General features: G+C 36.4%; 1 protein-coding gene across 2 annotated transcripts in view; it reads left to right on the plus strand.

Moving 5' to 3' along the window:
- The window catches only part of Oga (O-GlcNAcase), a 59156-nt gene that overhangs the window by 28760 nt on the left and 10854 nt on the right, over positions 1-19542 (plus strand). For both annotated transcript variants that reach the window (XM_081734753.1, XM_081734754.1), the window contains exons 5-9: positions 4790-4952; positions 6388-6669; positions 9062-9396; positions 14811-15410; positions 18300-18474. In XM_081734753.1, the coding sequence (XP_081590879.1) occupies positions 4790-4952; positions 6388-6669; positions 9062-9396; positions 14811-15410; positions 18300-18474 (1555 nt within the window). The remainder of the gene's footprint in view (positions 1-4789; positions 4953-6387; positions 6670-9061; positions 9397-14810; positions 15411-18299; positions 18475-19542) is intronic.

Raw genomic sequence — 19542 nt, forward strand, 5'->3', positions numbered from 1 at the left:
GAGGAATCAAAAGATGAATATTTCACAAACATAAATCGAAGCAAATTGTCGGTACCGTCAGATTTTATTGTAAGAGTATGCAAACATGTATTTGCAATTATGCAGGTGTTAATATCTAAAGAATATGAAAACAAGTTAATTCCAAACAATAGTCAGAAATTAGTCTTGCATCGCTTAAGTGTATTAGGGATAAGCAGAGACAATAACATACTTGATTGTATAATATTATTGTAAATCCATGCCACCACGACAGTGAAAAATTGGTAGCAAACATTGTTTGTGTAATATTCTTTAAAATAACTGTTCAAAATTAATGAAGCAATCTGTTGTAAAAGAAAGGAATAGAAGGAAGTTAAACATCTTTTCAGCATGAGAACGGCTTTCAATAGACCTAAAATTCTGGCAATTCTGCCAAATTTGTAAATGTACTGTATATGCATTATCTACAATACTTAAGAACATGGGCGTTCGAAGAAAATTTTCTAGGGGGACATCTCCCTGGTTGCTATATTACGTTTGGTATTTTTTTAATTTATATTAAGAAAACCTTAAGAAATTTAAAATGAAATGTTTGAGTTTTACGTCCCACGCTAATGCCGGTTAGGCTAAAGGAAACGGTGATGATGAGAAATGAGTGAAATGGTGGAGTGAAGAAAATAGGAGGAAACGGGAGAAACCCGAGGAAACGCACGCACACGGTGTTTGTCCATCACAAAGTTCACTTGGTGCAAGCTGGGATCGAACCTGGGACCCCAAACACCAGAGATAAACGCTCTACCACTGAGCCACCGAGGTCCCTTAAGAAATTGTTGTTATAATACACATTTTCGTGAACCAGGGGGCACTTGGGCTCCCTGTCCCCACCTTCGTGCGCCTATGTTTATGAATACTTATGTAAACGTATATAAAACTAGAATAGGAGTTTATGCATTCATCGTCACTCATACAGATAGCCTCAGTGCTGAAAAGGACGGTAAACTTCAATGTAATTATCAATTTAGTTATATAAGCCTATCCTACTGTTCATTTGGGGGTGCGGTGGCTCAGTGGTACAGCGTTCAACTCCGGTGCTTGGTGTCCTTGGTTCGATCCCAGCTCGTGCCGTGTGTACTTTGTGGTGGACAAACACCGTGGTCGTGGATTTTCTCAGAGTTCTCCCGTTTCCTCCCACTTTCTTTGTTCCACCATTTCATTCATCTCTCATAATCACAGTCTCCTTTAGCCTAACCGGCATAACCTTGGGACGTAAAACTGAAAGATTTCATTTCATTTTCCTACTGCTCGTTTACCCTTTCTTGCTTTGACTTACATCTTTCAATATGTTTTGTAATCTTATTTTATGAATGGATTTTATATTATTTTAGTCAATTTGTTGTCATGGTGCTTGTACTTTAAACATATCTTACTAATTATATTGTATTAGTCAATCACCCTTTGATTACTTATTACTTAGGTAGGCTTCGCTATATTAGTCTCTTGCTTATTACATTCAACAAGAATATTCCATTTGTTGATTGGACAGGGACAAAACAATCACAAAAAGTTGACAAAAGGAAGTGAAAAAAAGAAAAAAAAACCTGCAGAAAAATATTTGTCCTCGTGTTGCTCGCGATGGACGTCGAGTGGCGTGGGGAACAGCGTTGCCACACCGAAGGCCGGGGCCTTCCTAAAGACGGCTATGGAATTGTGCATATGAGACCTGGGGGGATTTGTAGCTTGGGATTCCTCGAAATATTCGATTCGTTAGGAAATGTGAGGTTTGACTGGTAAGAAATAAACTGACTGGAATGCTTGGAACTTATAATTTTAGTGGTGGATTTTGGTAGCAAGTGCAAATTTCAAATGTAAATATTCATACACACTTGAGACTATGAGTAACGTACGCGTTTTTGGCGCGGAAGACATTAATTCGATTCCCGGTAGGAATTCATGTGGTTCGGATCCCATGTTAAGCTCTAGCTCCACATCTCATATAGACTTGTTGCTAAACAGGACGCTAAAGTCCAATCAATCAATGAATCCACTCACGAAGTAAATACTTGTATGTACAGTCAGCGACAAAAGTTCTTTCCGTTTGATGAAATTGGTTTTGTAAATAACTTCAGAATGGTAGAACAATTTGAGTACAGTTTTCAGTAAACTAAAAAAGAATGTAATTTTCTGTATGTCCCAGCCATAATTCCCCCCCCCCCAAAATATTACCAAACGGAAAGAATTTTTGTCACTGACTGTACAAAAGCATTCAACAGTATTGATTGTTCAGTTTGATGTTGCCTCTCTTTACGGTCCATTGTATAGTACACTGCACTGAAGCGAAAGATGCGTGGTACCATACCGCACATGTTCGGTATTCATTGTTTAATTATTATGGGAATAAAATGTGGAAAAAGCCAAAATATTTCTTAAAAGTGAAAAAAAAAATGGCCCCATTGAGAAAATGTTTATGCAAAAAAGGCGCTTGCATTGAAAAAAAGGCAAGAAGATGTAGGAGTGTTTATTTAACGTTTTCTTTACAAGACAAGCAAAATTGATATATAATATAAATACATAAAGGTACAGCACGTAACTCTAGTTACATATTAAAGAAAGCAAAGTATATAACATTCACATGGGAAATCGAGGAAAGCATGTGCTTTGTTCTGTAACCGCCCAAAAGTGAACTTTATGTACTAGCTTTCTTTCAGTTTATTTGTAAGGAAACATCAAAGCACCAATATATGAAAACCACGAACCAAATGTAATGTGCAAACTCTAAAAATAGTGTAAACAGCAAAAAGCTACGTACACCAACTATGTTTTGAGAAGGGTGACACCTTTTCTTGATCTCTCTCAGTTTGCTACGTAGTTGCCCTCTAGAGGCACAGGGTGCATTAAGAAAGGTGAGTGTACGGTAGTTTACGCTGTGGATCTGCTTTGAAGAAAATGGAGCGTCGAACGGAGTTAAGTAGTGATTTGAAGAAAATAGTTGGTGTTAGAACAAGTATGTTACACGAAAAATGTAGCTTTTCACTTTTTAGGGTTTGCATGTTACATTTGGTTTTTGGCTTTCATGTATTGGTTCTTGTAATGTTTTCTTACAACAAACTAAAACAAAGCTAGTACATAAAGTTCACTTTTGGGCGGTTACAGAACAATTTTCCCAGTATATTCACACTATACGAACAAGTGTGTTACATACTGTATTTATCCAATTTTTCCACTCACTTCGACACTGAGTATTTACGATTTTTTTTTCTTTTTTCGTACAGGATTTTGCAAAAAATAAGTTCAACGAACTGGTGATAGACCACTGTGTGCATGACTGATTCTACTCCCGGTAGAAGAATATGTCGCTAGAATTACCCGTGTTTGTAACGGACCAAATTTTAGATTTGTTCCGTACAGAGAAATAAACTCGGACATCTCCTTGAGTAGCTCCGTCCCGGAGATATACGACAAAACAAAATGTTAATATTTTTGTCAGAGGTTATTCAATACTCAATTTGATTTAAATATTCTGATTAATTTTAATAAGATTTTAGTAAATCAATATTTATTGTAATTTAAAATGTATAACACATTAAATATGTAATCATTCTGGAAAGATATACATCCGAAATCTAATTAGTGTAAAAGAAGAAGAAAAAGTTATTGATTTTTTTTTAAAAAGAAGTAGAACAAAATAGATTGTCGTCGAATATGTAATATATACATAGTTACAAATTAAGTGATACTGTTTCCAGTGATTTGGTAATATTATAGGAGATATAGATGGTTGTAAGCTATTTCAAGTTCATTAAAACTTCCTATAACAATTTTGAAGTTGTTGCGAAGAATTTAAAGTATAATTTTGCAATGTGTACTATAGAAAATATGTACAACTAAAACAAGTTCAGGGTCCCCTCAAATGATTCGATCTCACCTTACAATATGCTATAATCCTTCTTTTATGATTTTAATGTTCGATACCGAGTAATATATTTAGCCAATTATATTTAATCCGCCTGAAAATTACTGATGATGACGATATGCTTGATAGTTATTCTACTATAATCTGTTTATTGACAAAGTATGAGTAAATGTGCCTGATAAATTCGCATCTGTACATAACCAGGTAAGTGGATAGTTGATATAGTCATGGTGATACTATGGAGGGAAACCGCCTTGTGAATGGGTAGTTCGAGCGAAGTATATGCCGAACCCTCTTATATGTAATTATAAGTGCGTTGAATCCTTCATGAGTAATCACGCTTGTGGCGCCAGTGATAAATGTTACCTGTGTTGCTAATGTGAAATCCTAGATGCTTTAATGATGTATGGTATTTCTCATACGCTCTAGTCTCCATTGTCTGTATAGTTGTCGTCCTCAGTTTAAGGTGAGATTATTTGTTCCTTGAAGTTTGAAATTACGTCAGTCATAATCGGTTGTGTGTATATATATATAATATGTAAGTATCAAAAGAAGGAAAGAAAAGTATGAAGACAGTGATTACCGTTAACATTCAGGAAACCACATTAAGGGAATCTGGAAAAGCGATATCCTGAACATTAAAAATTTAGCCTACACTTCATCATTCGAAGACGTAATGCGTGAAGTTGTGACATGTTATATTAATTTGCAAAGCCAATAATAATCCAGTTCATAATGATGGAAGACTAACTCGGAATAATTTGTTCTTTTTCTTCAGTCGTGTAAGTTATACTGGTTATCCTTGTAATGTTACCATGTCTTTAACAGTTGAATTTTGCATGTATGGTTGCGTGATATTATGATTTTTAAATTTATTTATAATCTTTCGGTGTTTTTCAGGTTTCTGTAACGAACGAAATATTCCAGCATTTGAATCAGCCTAAATTTCTCTTATGTCCAACGCAGTATTGTGCAGCTAGAGCAATGCCAAATGTTCAAAATTCCGAATATCTAAATACAATTGGTTCGAAACTTGCACCGGAAATAGATATTATGTGGACAGGTAAGAAATTGCTTTATTCTAGTCTGCATTCGCCTTTGGAACTAAACAAATTCGTGATTGGTTATGGATCTATTTGCAGTAATTTCAGGATTTTAAAATCCCATCTAAAACTTTTTAGAAATTTTATTGTATTTTTTTAAAAACATAATTACAATTAGTTGGTTACCTTCTCGTAGAAAATTTTATCAAAAGTAACTTCAACAGCATTAATTGGAACAGTTGAATTGATCATGTAAATTGTGTGTTTTGTAATCAGAGCTTGAGTGCAGACTTCCTCCGGATATTGAAGGTACTAGTTTTCATAAGCCCTGAATGTATTAATAGGTCTTCATTTGAAGTTAACAGAATTGACTTCAGTAGTAAGAGTTTGATGCAGCCAATTGAGTTAATATTTAAGAATGAATGAATGAAAGAAAGAAGAAGAAAAACAATCTCTTGTAAATTTACCGTATTTTTCAAGTGATATTGTCTTGTCAGGTACCTTGCTTTACCAAGATAGAGGAAAATTTTCAGTTAACATGTGCTTAAGATCTTGGAACATCATAAATTTCTTCACATCTTAGTTTCTCTGTATTCTTCTTTTGTATGCTGTTTCGCCTTATATACCAACCGATAAAAATGCTGCCTTTGTAGCAAATATACCTGACAAGATAGTGTCAATTACAGATGGTGGCAAAGAGTAAGAGAAAAAAGCCTTTTGGAATGAAATAATTTGTGGAAGAGCTTTAGGATCGATGGACAGATGCCGTTGATAGGAAGGATCTTACTTTTCTGGTTGCTTTTACGCCACTGCCACCGAGAGCAACTTGGAACTTCTAATGGCTAATTATTCACGTAGTTTTCTACTTTATAGTGTATAAAAGCACCCTTGAATGAATGACTTGTACAATCCGCGGCAAAAAACCTGCAACATGATGATGTAAGTTTATTGTGAAACTACGCCTAACAGCACAGGGAATGAACATAACGTCTAAGTAGAACGAATCACGCCAGGATAAACCTCGGCCTCGTCCCGTGCACACTTATTTTGGAGCAAAAGACTTCATCATTTCACAATAAACTTATATACTCATGTTGCAGGTTTTTTGCCGCGGATTGTACCATCTAGCCTAATTAGAATCATGGGGTCAGTTGCTTACTGGTGAATCTTCACTTCGTTTAATTCAAATTTTAATGTGAAGAGTATCTTGTAATTAATGGCCACTGTCACTGTGCCAAATTTGGACATTATCAGATTTTCCGTTGTCAGACATAAGGAACGAATGAAATACGAAGTGAACGTTCACTTAGCGCAATTGAGATCAGTAAACGTTAACTGGAAAGTTATTTTGTGTTCACTTGTGTTCTTGTTTGAATAATTTAAAAGCAGTACTGAGAAATTCACTTTTAACGAGAGAATCTTTGGATATTAATACATAAAATACAAATTTTCCAGGGCCAAAAGTGATATCAAAACTGTTGACAGTGGAATCGGTGGAGGAAATCACCGAAGTACTTCGAAGGCCTCCTGTTATATGGGATAATCTCCATGCAAATGATTATGATCAGAAGCGTGTTTTTTTGGGACCGTATTCTGGCCGATCTCCAGATCTTATACCAAAGCTTCGAGGAGTTCTGACAAATCCCAACTGTGAATATGGTGCCAACTTCATTGCCATTCACACGCTAGCTCAGTGGAGTCGATGCAATGTAGATGGGAAGAGAGACTTGAGTATGAGTAAGTAGTATCATAACATTTTCACGTGAATTTGTTCATGACATACTTATGAATGCACTATAAAATTAAGATACTCATGAAGTTTAAGCCTCCAGCATGCAATTACGCTGTGTGTTATTTTGATTTACTTAGAACGGGACGTACACGAGAGGTCTTTATAGCAATAACTAACTATTTTAGAACTTGAGACATTGATAATTTTGTACACTAATATTTTATGAACACATTTTTTTTTTTTTTTTAAAATTGAAACGAAAGAATAGGATTTGTGGGGGAATGCTTTTCATGTGTGTAATTTTTTGTTTAGTTGTGTGTATTTGAAACATTTAAAGCTGATATCTTCTTGACGTAGTAGCTTTATAATACCAGCCTGCAGTTGTAGCCTCTTTCACCCTTTACCGTATCTTTTGTTACGTGCTGTAGGGCACATTTCTTTTGCAAACGGTTCAACAATTTTTGCTGATGGATGTTTGTAATTTTTAAGACAAGACATCCTTGTAGTTTTTTTTTTTTTTTTTTTAAACAGTGCCTCAAGGCTTTTCTTGCCTCTTTTTCAGTGGTTTCTTTGACTGTATTGCTAAGTTCTAGACACTTTAGTTGAGCATTTTTCTTCTGTATAATATGCATCATAAGAACTGCGTTAGTAATGTTTCACTTGCAGTCAACTTAAGAAAAGTTTTTATGGAAAGAGGAAGAAACAGTTAATGGTACGAATTCAATACGAAGTTCTTAAAATATTCTAGATATGCTACATTTGCTGCTTGAAATCGAGGAACGCAGACGTTACAGTCATAATTATACCGGCATAATGTACAGATCTTCAAGACTTCAAACATACGTGATAAGTTTGTGACTTTGTAGTGGTTGTCTAGAGAAACGTTATTAGCAAATTTCCCCTTCATGATTTGATAATATGGGAAGAATGTTATTCGAAGTTTTGAATTTCGTTCGCTTTGTTAAGATATTTTATTCGAAGTGGGGGATTTTACAGAAGAAAAATTTCCACCAGCATATTTTTAAGAGTTCAACAGCAATTGAGTAAGTCACATTGAAAATGAGGCAAGGAAAACTGAAACAATTTTTCTTCATAATCTTTTAAAATAGTTCATCTAGTATCTTCTCTCTCTCTCTCTCTCTCTCTCTCTCTCTCTCTCACTCTCTCTTTTTAAGAAATAAATCTAATTTGAATCTTCCCCACTTCATTGCTTTTCTGTTGGGCTCAGTTAATTTCTCCATGCTCACATTTAAGGGTCTAAACGTTTAGCATACATGTATACTTTTGGCCCTGAGAATACTATACTATAAAAAGAATCCTCTTTATTCAGATATCCACAAAATATGCTTCCCTTCTTTCTAAATACTCTTGCTCTTCCTTATTCTTGCACTTATTTCACTTTTACATTTTATGTATTCACAGATATTACCACCGGCAAAGAGCTGTTCTATATGATCTTGAAGGTTTGCTGGCGTCTACTATTAATCCAATGTTCTCGGGATTGCTGCCAGAGTTGAGTATTGCTGTGCTGAGCTTTCGTTACCATACAGCGGCAACATCTTCAGAGGGTTATCACGCATAGCTCTGAAGATGTTGCCGCTGTATGGTAACGAAAGCTCAGCACAGCAACACTCACTCACTCTGGCAGCAATGCCAAGAACATTGGATAAATAGCTGTTCTATCTTTTCCCAGAACTATGATTTTTTTTTTTTTTTAAACCTGTACATCCTTAGTATACCTGAAAATGAATTCTGCAAGAAATTTGGAACGACATAGATAGTAGATTTTGAGCAGATTTGTCGTAAATATGGTTTTTCTTAATGAGTGAATATACATTCTGCGTGTTTAAGACATAAATGAAGAGTTCGGGGGGAAAACAATAACACTTATGTGAGCTGAATTGCGAAAACAATTCAAGATAAGGGGAAAAAAAAAAAAAAAAGCATACTAAATATGCTATTCTTTCAAACTTGAACTCCTTCGACAATTCAGCTCACATGAGGGTTATCATTGTTTTCCTCCGAACTCTTCAAATGTTAAGGTTTCATTTTGATTGACACAGTTGTGTATTATACAGACAGAAAATAAAACAAATCTGCAAAAGTAATTTGTTTAGCAAAAGTTCGAAGAAGTAACTACATACCCAGAAAACTGATAGATCGTGGCGCTAATAGCACAGTTATCTATTGTTTGTCCAGTGAGCTCAGATTCAAGCTTCTACTGTATGTCATTCCAGTGAAGTGTTTGAGTGTTCTTTAATATCTTTCGGTTGTTTAATTTCTTTACTTATTGAAACTGCACGTAACTAGATTTTGGAAGAGCATATTGTGGTATTTATTGTAATTGTATCATTTAGGTCGTATGAGAAGGTGTTGACTTTTTTCTTTCATTTTTAGACGACTCTGTGAGTGCAGATATTAAGTTGGAGACTGAAACGGAAGACGGTGGTGTGGAAGACGTGCCATCAACTCTCTCTCCTAATATGTACCATCCAAAACAGGCGTTGAAAAATGCAATAAACGAATGGTTGCCAGAGTTCAAGAAACACAAAACCATGTGGGGTCCTATAGCCAAGCCTCAGATTGTTGCTACTCCCATGCCTATCATTCCATCAGTTAACACTTGTATGAGTGTTACCACTACAACAACCAGTAGTTCAACGGGAGTTATTCCAGTCGTCCCTGGAGTAAATGCCAATCAACTGCAAGCTTTAGCAGAAGTGTGCAGCACTGTAAGTAGGATTTTAAAGGCTTATTTGTTAAGGCTGAAAAATAAAATACCTAAATAATTCTGTAAATTGAGCAAATTTCGCATTTAAGGAGTATAAGTGGATACAACTAGTGTTTAGAGGTTCGATTTAACAAGTCATAAAGACTTCTCATTTTATAGGGTGATTTTATATATATATATATATATATATATATATATATATATGATAGATAGATAGATATAAAATATTGAAAATGAGATAATTTCATGAAAATAATTTTTAAAAAATTCTCATTTAATAGTAAAAATAATGCCATTTAAAATAATAATTATAGTAACCGGTGGCCACCGGGTGCTATTTGGTACCAAAATGATTACCATTCTCTTAGGTATTGATCAACACCGATATCATCTCTGTGACTTACGGTTCCCGAGATATTGGCTAAAAAAGTTCCGATTTCGGGAGATTCAAGGAGTCCTATCTCGGGGACCGTAAGTCAGAGAGATGATATCGGTATTGATCAATACCTAAGAGGATGATCACCATTTTGCCTCCAATAGTAACGGGTGGCCACGCAGCCAGTGGTCACCGGTTACTAAAATTGTACTGTATGTATTCTAAAATGCCATTATTTTTACCATTAAATGAGACAAATAATTTTAAAAAAACTTTTCATGAAATTATTTAATTTTCAAAATTCCTTCTTTTTTTTTTTTTTTTTTATTTAAATCACCCTGTACATCTCGGGTCTACGAAGTACTTTGAAAGAAATTGAACGAAAGTTCAGTGGAGACAACAGACACGTTAATGTAAGTATACCGATAGAAGCTTTATTTGCATATTAGAGTTTATATTTGTTGTATTAATAATCGAGAGCTCCATAAGGAAATCGGCTATTAATATAATAAATTACTACTTTAACTCTTTAGTGGGCAATGGAAAATATACTTCCCGCCAAAGGGGCCTAAGTATGCTCTTATTTGTTCCATTCTCATTCGAAGATGATTCTTCACTAGGGAAACAGGGATTCCCCTAATATATATATATATATATATTTGTTTTGAACTTGTGTGACATGAAAGAGAGACGTTCTATTACTTCTAGAAAATCTGTCCCACGAAAGGGTTAATACGCCCATTAAGATTCCATCGATACAGCTGTATTAGCGGATCGGTCGTTTACATTGAACTTCTGCATCATTTTTGGGCTGTTTTGCGAAAACTTCATACACCGGAGATTATCATAAAGCTTCGATTGATACAGTTGTATTAACGTATTTGTCCTTTACATTGAACTATTGGGTCTTTTTTGAGCTATTCTGCCAAAAGCTTCATAGACTGGAGATGTCCATGAAGCTTCATTGGTACATCTGCATTAACGTATGTAGCGTTTACATTGAACCATTGGGTCCGTTCGTAAGCTGTTTTGCCAAAAGTTAATCAATCGGAGATGCCTATGAAGTATCCATTGATCCAGGAGAATTAACGTACCGTTTACATTTTTTTTTTTCCTCAAAGAACTTCATAGACCGGAGATCGGTTATACATGATGAGGGCCAAGTTGTCTTGACTTTAAGCTGGTTGAGACACTTTCTGTCCGAGTAGCTTGGAGTCGTTTAGGCACCTTCTTTAGTTATGGAAATCCAGTTCAAGAAGGAATCTTGAATTTTGTCACTTGAGGTTTGACTTAATTCGTTCAGCTGCGGCGAATACGTTTGTCCTCGAGATTTGACTGTCCACTGAAGGGAGATGATGTAGCAATGAAGGGAACATTAACATTGTCCATTGAATCGGGAGTGACACTAGTTAGATAACGTTGGTCAGACTTCCTAATTAGTGAGATGTACGCTTACTTTGGTGATTACATACGGACATTTCATTTGACGACCTCCTAAGTAAAGTGTCCGTAGTGGATGACATAGCTCCTTTCTTCTTTGAAGTTCCCATGTTTTCATTTGAACGTTGTAATTTGTTCCGGTCAGTCAGCTGCAACTTGTCATCAGATTCCAAAACCGAAGTCTTTTTGAGCATAGAGCAGCAGCAGTGGTTAGTGCTCATGGATATTCTCACGATGGATACCTTCAGTACTTGCTTTCAGCGCTCGACAGACAATCGTTGATAACGTAACAACACATTCAGACGTGGCCTTCTACAGGTTCTTTTTCCTGGACAGCTTTCCGCAGTTTTCCGTGGACAAGAGGTTTCCACTAGTGGTGGGCACAAAACCCGGTTTTTCTCAACTGGTTCGGTTTTTCACCGAAACCGGTTTCGGTTTTCTTCAAAACCGGTTCTGTTTTCTCCAAAGCCGGTTCGGTTTTTTTCAAAAGTTCTTCTATTTCTGACCAGAACGTTTCGTTGTTCTCTGGAAACCGATTCCGTTTCCACAGAAATAGTTTTGTTTTCCAAAAGTTTTCACGAAAACCATTTTGAAGAAAACCGAAACCGGTTTCGATGAAAAACCGAACTGGTTTTGGAGAAAACCGAAATGTGGGTTTTTCGGATTTGTTTTTCTAGAAAATGGTTTCCGGTTTTTATTAAAAAAAAAAAAAAAAAAAAAAACTTTTGCCGATCCCTAATTTCCACTGCGTTCACTGACTCTGTCAGTAACTTTTTCTGTTTGCAGAAAACCTCTCAAGAGGGTGCTTTCAAAAATTGTCAATGGCGTGTACTAAAATTCCCATTTATGCAGGGCAGTGTCAAACGTAAAGCGATCCTTTTTTTTCCATAGTGTCTTTGTTTTACCTCTCTTTCCATCTGACTGTGAGGAGAGTCCTACTTCAATACATTCTCTGTTTATTGATAGCACACTTAGGTTCACAACAGTTAAAAGTTTTGTCCACTCTTTCCCAACCCCCTTTGCCTAGGGAAGCTTCCCGTCAGTCTTTACTTTTATCTTGTTTGTGTAATATTATCTTTGTAAGTCGGAAAGTTGAATTTACCTAACTTTCCCCATATGTAAACACTTGTAATCTTCCTTTTTCCATTATTATTAATTAATTTATTTATTTCCTTTTTTTGACATTCTAATTTGCCTATAACGAGTTATGGTTCTCACAATTTTCAGTGCTCCTCTCGCTCAACGCACTTGATCGGTCATACTGAATGGAAGTTGATAAGTCTGTTCGTAAAAGGCATTACAATTTTTAGTTCATGAAAGGATGAGGGTTAAACAACTGGTGACAATACTCAGATTGTTTTAAAAAGTTTAAAAATATATTTTCCTTACACATCCCCCAGCGAAACGTAATACGTAAATAATTGTTAACTTCTTTTTCTTGAAGCAATGAATATAGTTGCAATTCTGATATTTGAAGTTGCAGGATCAATTACTTTTACATTTCTATATATATTAGAAAAGTGAAATCTACGCTATTAAAAGTAAGTGGTCAGATGCTGCAGTAAACGTTTGAACTGTTAAATGAATTTTTGAATGTAATTAGCAGTTGAGCCAAGATGTTTTTATTTCACTTTGATTCAAATACACATCATAACGGAGGAAGGGGAGTTCAAATATACTTTCCAAATATGTTTTTATAAACTTGTCCGCTTCTCTCACGGGACGAATATTTCAGCTAGTTTTAAATAAAACTCTTGTATGTTTTTAACACACTTCCACTGGCTAGTTATTGTCGTGTACGAGTGTTCTTCCCGATGGTAAGTCCAAATCAGTTTTAAATTCTAACCTTGCTAGGCGAGGTTGCTCTATTTCTGTACTTAGTTCAGAAGGGTATATGGAAAACAAGCAATTTTTAACTCAGAAGGATGTATAGAAAGCTAGAAATGTAGAACTGGATGGAAGGAATACACTGTTTCAAGATAGGATTTGGAATACACAGTTACAAGATACGAGTAATATCTTCATTAATAGCTTATCATCTACAGTGGCTCAAAAGAGCACTGGTGTGTCAAGATGTATAACATGTCAGGGTGCGAAGTAGAAGGGAAATGGTATAACAAATGAACATTTACTGTATTCCTAGCTTACGTATTATTCTATGTGACATGTAAGATGAGAGAAACAGAGCAGTGATTCTGTCAAGAGAACGAGACTGAAAAAAATATAGGTACAAACGTATCATATTTCTCTGCACATTGTCGCCATCATTAGTACTTGGTGGAGTCTTCGTTCCTCTGGATGATTTCACACAATGTACTCGACATCATACGAAGTTGTCTGTGGTCTCGCGAAAGATTTTACTTCATTCCGCTAGGTCATTTTTGTTGTAGAGAGTGAATATTTAGTTCCAAACTGCCATAAAGACTCGATTGAGTTGATACCGGTGGATGATACTGTTATCGGTTAAAATAACTATGTTTCAGAGCTTATCATTTGCAATTTTGTGCTCTTTCGCGTACGCCAGTTTTTTTCTTATTCGCGTTGTTTATGTAGGGCTTTGAATGGATTGTTCTCCCCAATATTATCTTGAACGAAACACATTTCTGATTGTTTCAGCACGCATACTGTCACTTTCACATCACATTCCACTTCGGGCTACTTAATCTCGGATTTATGCACAATGTTTTGTTTTACTGTAGCTGAAAGCTTTGAGATGCGGCCGCTTCTTAGTTCATTTTCTACTGTTGGGTGTTTTCTTGAATCGGTAAACTATATTTTGCAGCGTTTGTTCCTGGTCTTCCAACAGTCGCTTATTTCCGCAAGCGATTTTTCCGTTCTGAAAAAGTTTCATTACAAGCACTACAATCTTCCGTTATTTCCTTCGTTTTCTCTCCCATTATTGTTTCATGACGGACACATCACTGCTGCCTACTTTTCTACAACTTGAAAATATTATGGAACACACACACTGAGTTTCGAGGATGAGATCCTCGCAGATATCACGTTTTTCCTGTCCGATGTGCTTGCTCGCCCATACTTGGCGTTGAATGTTGAACGACCTTCAATATCACTATTTCGTGGAACACAACGGGACATAATTCAGTTGTCTGACTGCCTACGTCGTGTCCACGTGTACATTATTACATTTAACATGAATACATAGCATTCTGTCTCATTCTTTTCCGACCAATACGTTTTTGAGCCTCTTATATTGCTGTAAGCAAAAGTGAATAATCCTTATCTAGATTCTTTCTGAAATATGTTTAAGGTGGATGAAATTATTGAGTGTCGGTTGCTGTAACTTAAAGCATTGACGTCGATCCGAAGGACAAGTGTCCAATTAAATATATTCGTTTAGGAAGATAATGACCAATTGAGTATAGAAGTTACTGAATGGATGAAAAATAGTGTATTGGGCTACCTACTTTTGTTCTAGGCACTGTACTCGTGAATATTTCTTCGATGTAATGTACTCTGATTTACAGTGGTAGTAAGCCAAATAGTTGGTCGTAGATAAGACATACAATAATAAAATATGCGTATTTGATCGAATTAAAGGATGTGTATTACTTTTATTTTTGTAATATTTCTTTATTTAGGTAACGAACGACAGCATGTTGCAACCTACACCGACCGCTGTGATGAACTCGCTCGTATCTGAAACAAAGGTTGTATGTAATGAAACAGTGCCGGGTGTGGCTGTGGCAGTTCCTAGTGACAGTGAGAACATTAGTGCTTCTGAGACGCCGCCAGTTCCAGAACCAATGGATTGTAATCCGACCCCCAACTCTTCACCATCCCACCGAATCGAGGGAGACGCGGAGATCAAAGAAAACGGGAAAAGCGTTGAAGACGTTCTCATGACTGAAAATAGTGAAAATGTGTCAGTGTCAAATTCAACAACAACAATGCAAGTGGAAGTGGGACCTTCTGCAAATAATAGTGTGAATCAGTCGTCAGTGACAGCGGGCAGTGGCATGATAGTCGAACCATTGAATGCAACGGAAGACGATAGTACGACGAAAAGTGAAAATGAACTGACCCATGAGGATTTAGCATTCTTGTGTGATCTTTTCTACCTGCCCTTCGAACATGGCACTCAAGGCTTGCAGCTACTGCAGGAATTCAACTGGCTCAAGATGAACGCACATTTAGTCAGTAACGGCAACCGAAGCAAGGACGGTGTTATTAAACCAGAGGTAAGCAAACAGTTTTTTTTCCCTGTTACATTAAAAAGTCATTTCATTGAAAACATTCAAAATATGATATATTGGGATTGTAACAGATTAAATGTGTAAAGTAAAATGTCCGGTCGCCAGGTCGATAAAATTTTTAGTTTGGCGACAGGCCTTTATTTTATATGCTAAATAATGACCAAACTCTGATCTGGCTGCTGGATTCGTGCCTTGCAATAATATATAATTAGGCCGTCTAGAAAGTATTGAACCTTTTCCGCACGAAATGGCATTGATGTCGCAAATCTCAGGATGGCATGGAGTTGGCAACTGCAGTTTCAGATATCCGCCACCTACGGCGCTAGGTGTAGGTAAACACAAATGGTGTCTCGTTTTGAAAATTCTTCTCGCGAATAAGTCCACTCAGTTATTTGATTTCTGTGGGCGAAATATGTAACCGCGGCTGAAATTCACCGCAGCAGGTAGATGTTTACGGAGAGACTGCAATACCTCGTCAGCATGTCGCAGAACGGTGTCAAAAGTTTGTTGCTATTAGAGAAAATGTCACCGACAAGGAACGCGGTGGCCGACCCAGCAAGGCATCAACAGATTTGAATACAGCTCGCGTGAAGGAGCTGATACAGAACAGGAGAATTACTGTACGGCATCTTAATGGCAGAATTGAGAATCTCGCTCTGAAGCGTTCCTCACATTGTGCACGATATTCTGCAGTACCAAAAAGTGTGTTTCCGATGGATTCCACGCAATTTGTCTAGTCAACACAAGGAGAAGCGCATGGGGCAAGTCTGCAACTTTTGGAACGGTTGTTCACGGAAGGGAAGTGTTTCCTTCGCCGCATGTCACGGGTAACGAAACATTGATCCCCGTGTTTCCCATTACAGACTCCAGCAGCAAGAAGTTCTTGAAGGAGTGGAAATACCCTTTCTCTCAAAAGACAGAGAAGTTTAAAGTGAAGTCATCTGCCGGGAAATTGATGGCCATAGTGTTTTGGGACAGCGCCGGTGTTATACTCGTGGAATTTTTGGAAAGGGAATGCGACCCCTGACCGATACTGTGAGACCTTGACACAATTGCACAAAGCAATCAGAATGAAACGGCCATGACTTCTTATCGAGGGCGTATCTTCCTTCACAACAACCCAGAAGACTACTACGCTGTTGAAGCAGTTTCGCTGGGACATCATCGACCACCTTTTCTACAACCTGAACCTCACTCCAAGTAACTTTCACCTGCTCCCATACTTGAAGGAGCATCTAGGAGGCCGTCGCTTCGCTTCAGACGAGGAGGGGAAACACTGTGACAACGTGGCTGAACACGTAAGGACAGGATTTTTATCAGGAGGAAATCTTCAAACTCATCCCACGATGCGATAAGTCCCTCAACCGATATGAAGACTGTCGAAAAATAAGTTAATGACTACTGCTCGGCATGCAAGAGCTTGAGGAAAGAAATTATTATTTACTTTCGAATAAGCATATAAAGTATTAAGTATGTTTTGATTTAATACATTTTGGTTGACCATCTTGAGCATCCATTAATTTTGATTTCACGTGATTTATTTATTTTTGAGGTTGTCAATTGATAATATCTGATTGTAAAACTTATTTAAAAAAAAAAAAAAAAAGTTCTTTAAATCTAAGACAATCTTGTTTCACGGATGTAATTGGAACATATTCAAGTAGCACGCAAGAAATGTGACCCCACGTCCTTTAACCGCACTAATTCGCTCAGATTTCTTGCGGCATTGGGATGGAATTTAGGATTCACATGGACGAAATTCATTTCTGTTACATTTAAATTTCTAGGAACCGATGAGGACATTTATTAAAACAGGAGATTCATTTAACTTCTGCAATGAAGTACTAATTTTGAAGAAAATGCGAAGAATAGGCAACATTCGGCATAAAATAGGCAATATAGAACGAAATAGGCAAAATAAATTTTACTGAAATTGCGAAGTTCAGCTCATTCATTTTCAATCTCTCTAACATTAAGAAAAAAAAGTAGGCATTTCGCCTAATATCTGGTCTCTAGTAATTACAGTAACTTATTTATTTATTTATTTAAATTTGAGAAATTGTTCTAAGTTGATAGAATAGTGAATATATTTTCCACTGTAATATGGGAAATGTGAAAATGAAATCAATACCCATGTAATTAAACGTTGGGATTAAAGAAACAGGGTGTCTTATCTGTCACGAAAAGGTCACGAAATCAGAAAACTGTCATGAAAGTCAAGAAATTTAGCTTTTGGGTCACGATTTTTTTTTCATCTGTACAAATATAAGTACAGACTGGAAAATTTTGTTCTATAAAACGTTAAAATTCACCACCAAAAATGTCAATGGTCGGCTTTAGTCGCTACCAAATAGCAAGCATAGCACGCTTCTATCGCATGCATGAAAATTCGGCCTCATTCGCACCCAAATTCGCTCTTGAGAATGTTACGAAATTTTATGTTTTGGTAAAGTAAAGGTTACGAAAAAGTCACGAAATTTCATTTTGGAAGTTTACTATACACCCTGAGAAATCTTAATTTCTACTTGAGGAAGATTATTGTTGATATAGATTTATTTTCCAATATTGGTTTTTCTTCCAATGGTATAGAGGAGCCAGCAAGAGAAGATCTCTGACAGCTCGCAAAAGCGTTGCCATGGCTTTTTTCGGTGCATCTATAATAGCAATTTAATTAATGGTGTAAGACTCAGTGGAAACACTAGCACCAAAGTAGGGGCAGCATGTAAAGCGTCCGCACGTGGGAAGAAACTTTAGAGACCATCTCTTGTTGGCTCTGCTATAGGAACAAATCATTAAACTATAAATATATGCATTTTATTAATAGAGGTGTCATGAGATTCAGAAAAAAAAAAAGTACACCTTGTTCAATTTCAGGTGGAAGAATGGTACGAACGTGCATCGAAATTAGATGACATGACGGAAGGTTTAAATAAATTATATAAACGTCTAACGTACTGCAACAATCGGGAACTTCTGTATGATCTCTACCCGTATGTTTGGGATATGCGAGGTGTTGTCTCTCTGCTGAATACATACGTAAAGTGGCTGGGTAAGTCTTTAAAGAAGATTTCAGGGGGCATCTGATTCGATGGGTTGTCCAAGTACAAATGCAGTAAAATTGTATAGTTCTTATGATCGTGTGAGAGGCGGAATACAGAATTGTAAATAAAGTTAATGATTCAGAGATAGAAGAATCGGATACTACGAAGTAATTCTGAAGAAATAGATAAGGTTAAGACAGAGGCGACCTTATACATGATTTATGTTCTCTTGTGTTTTTGCAAGAAAAGAAGAAAACTATTACAAGGCAAAGATCAGTCTGGTACAGCACGATTAGCAATATCGTGTGGAGATGTCAGATTTTATTCAGCATTGCTTGAGAGCTGTCGAAAGCAGTGCGTGAAACTAGGCAATAGTAGACCTTGCTGTAACGTAAGATGCTAAAGCGTAGTCAAACATGTCATATATTTAGATCTCCTGTGTGCTTTATACCCTCGAGCATCTTGGAAAACATTGTCTTTACCATACTTTCAGATCTTTTAGTGCGAAATCAAGTTGGAATTTCGGGATCGTTACATCCAAATGGTTTTTACCATCTAATCGTAGAATATCTTGTTGTATCTGCTAATCTTTGTCTTCTTATGTTAAGGTAATTTGTAGTCACAAGTAAAACAATTGCTTTTTAGTCCGCAGTAGTCCATAGTGAGGATTTGAATACAGTGTTAGAAAATAAGTACTTCCCAAGTAAAATCACTTTTCTTGTAGCACCAATCGTTTTATAGTTTAATAATAGATTTCAGTGTGCTTCAGTCTGCATAAGTTTCCAACTTCAAATATACTTAAATCAAGCAGATTCAGTTGGTGAATTTTCATCACAGTTACTGTATTATTTTTGTTTTCTTTCTTGCTTTTAAAATCTTACTTTTTTATTTTCGAAAGCTTTGGGAAGGGTTATAGTGGTGCAGAGGTTTGGAGTACCCTGAAATATATTTGTGATAATCCTTCTTGACTTAGAAAAATACAAGAGAACTGCTCATGTATTGTTTGGGTATTAAATACACGATCTTGTAGCATGCGTTTTCTTTCTTCTTACTTTCTTGTGCTGGCAAGGGAGAGT

Source organism: Thermobia domestica, chromosome 12 (genome assembly GCF_964235325.1).
Source record: "Thermobia domestica chromosome 12, izTheDome1.hap1.1, whole genome shotgun sequence".
Taxonomy (NCBI): Eukaryota; Metazoa; Arthropoda; class Insecta; order Zygentoma; family Lepismatidae; genus Thermobia; species Thermobia domestica.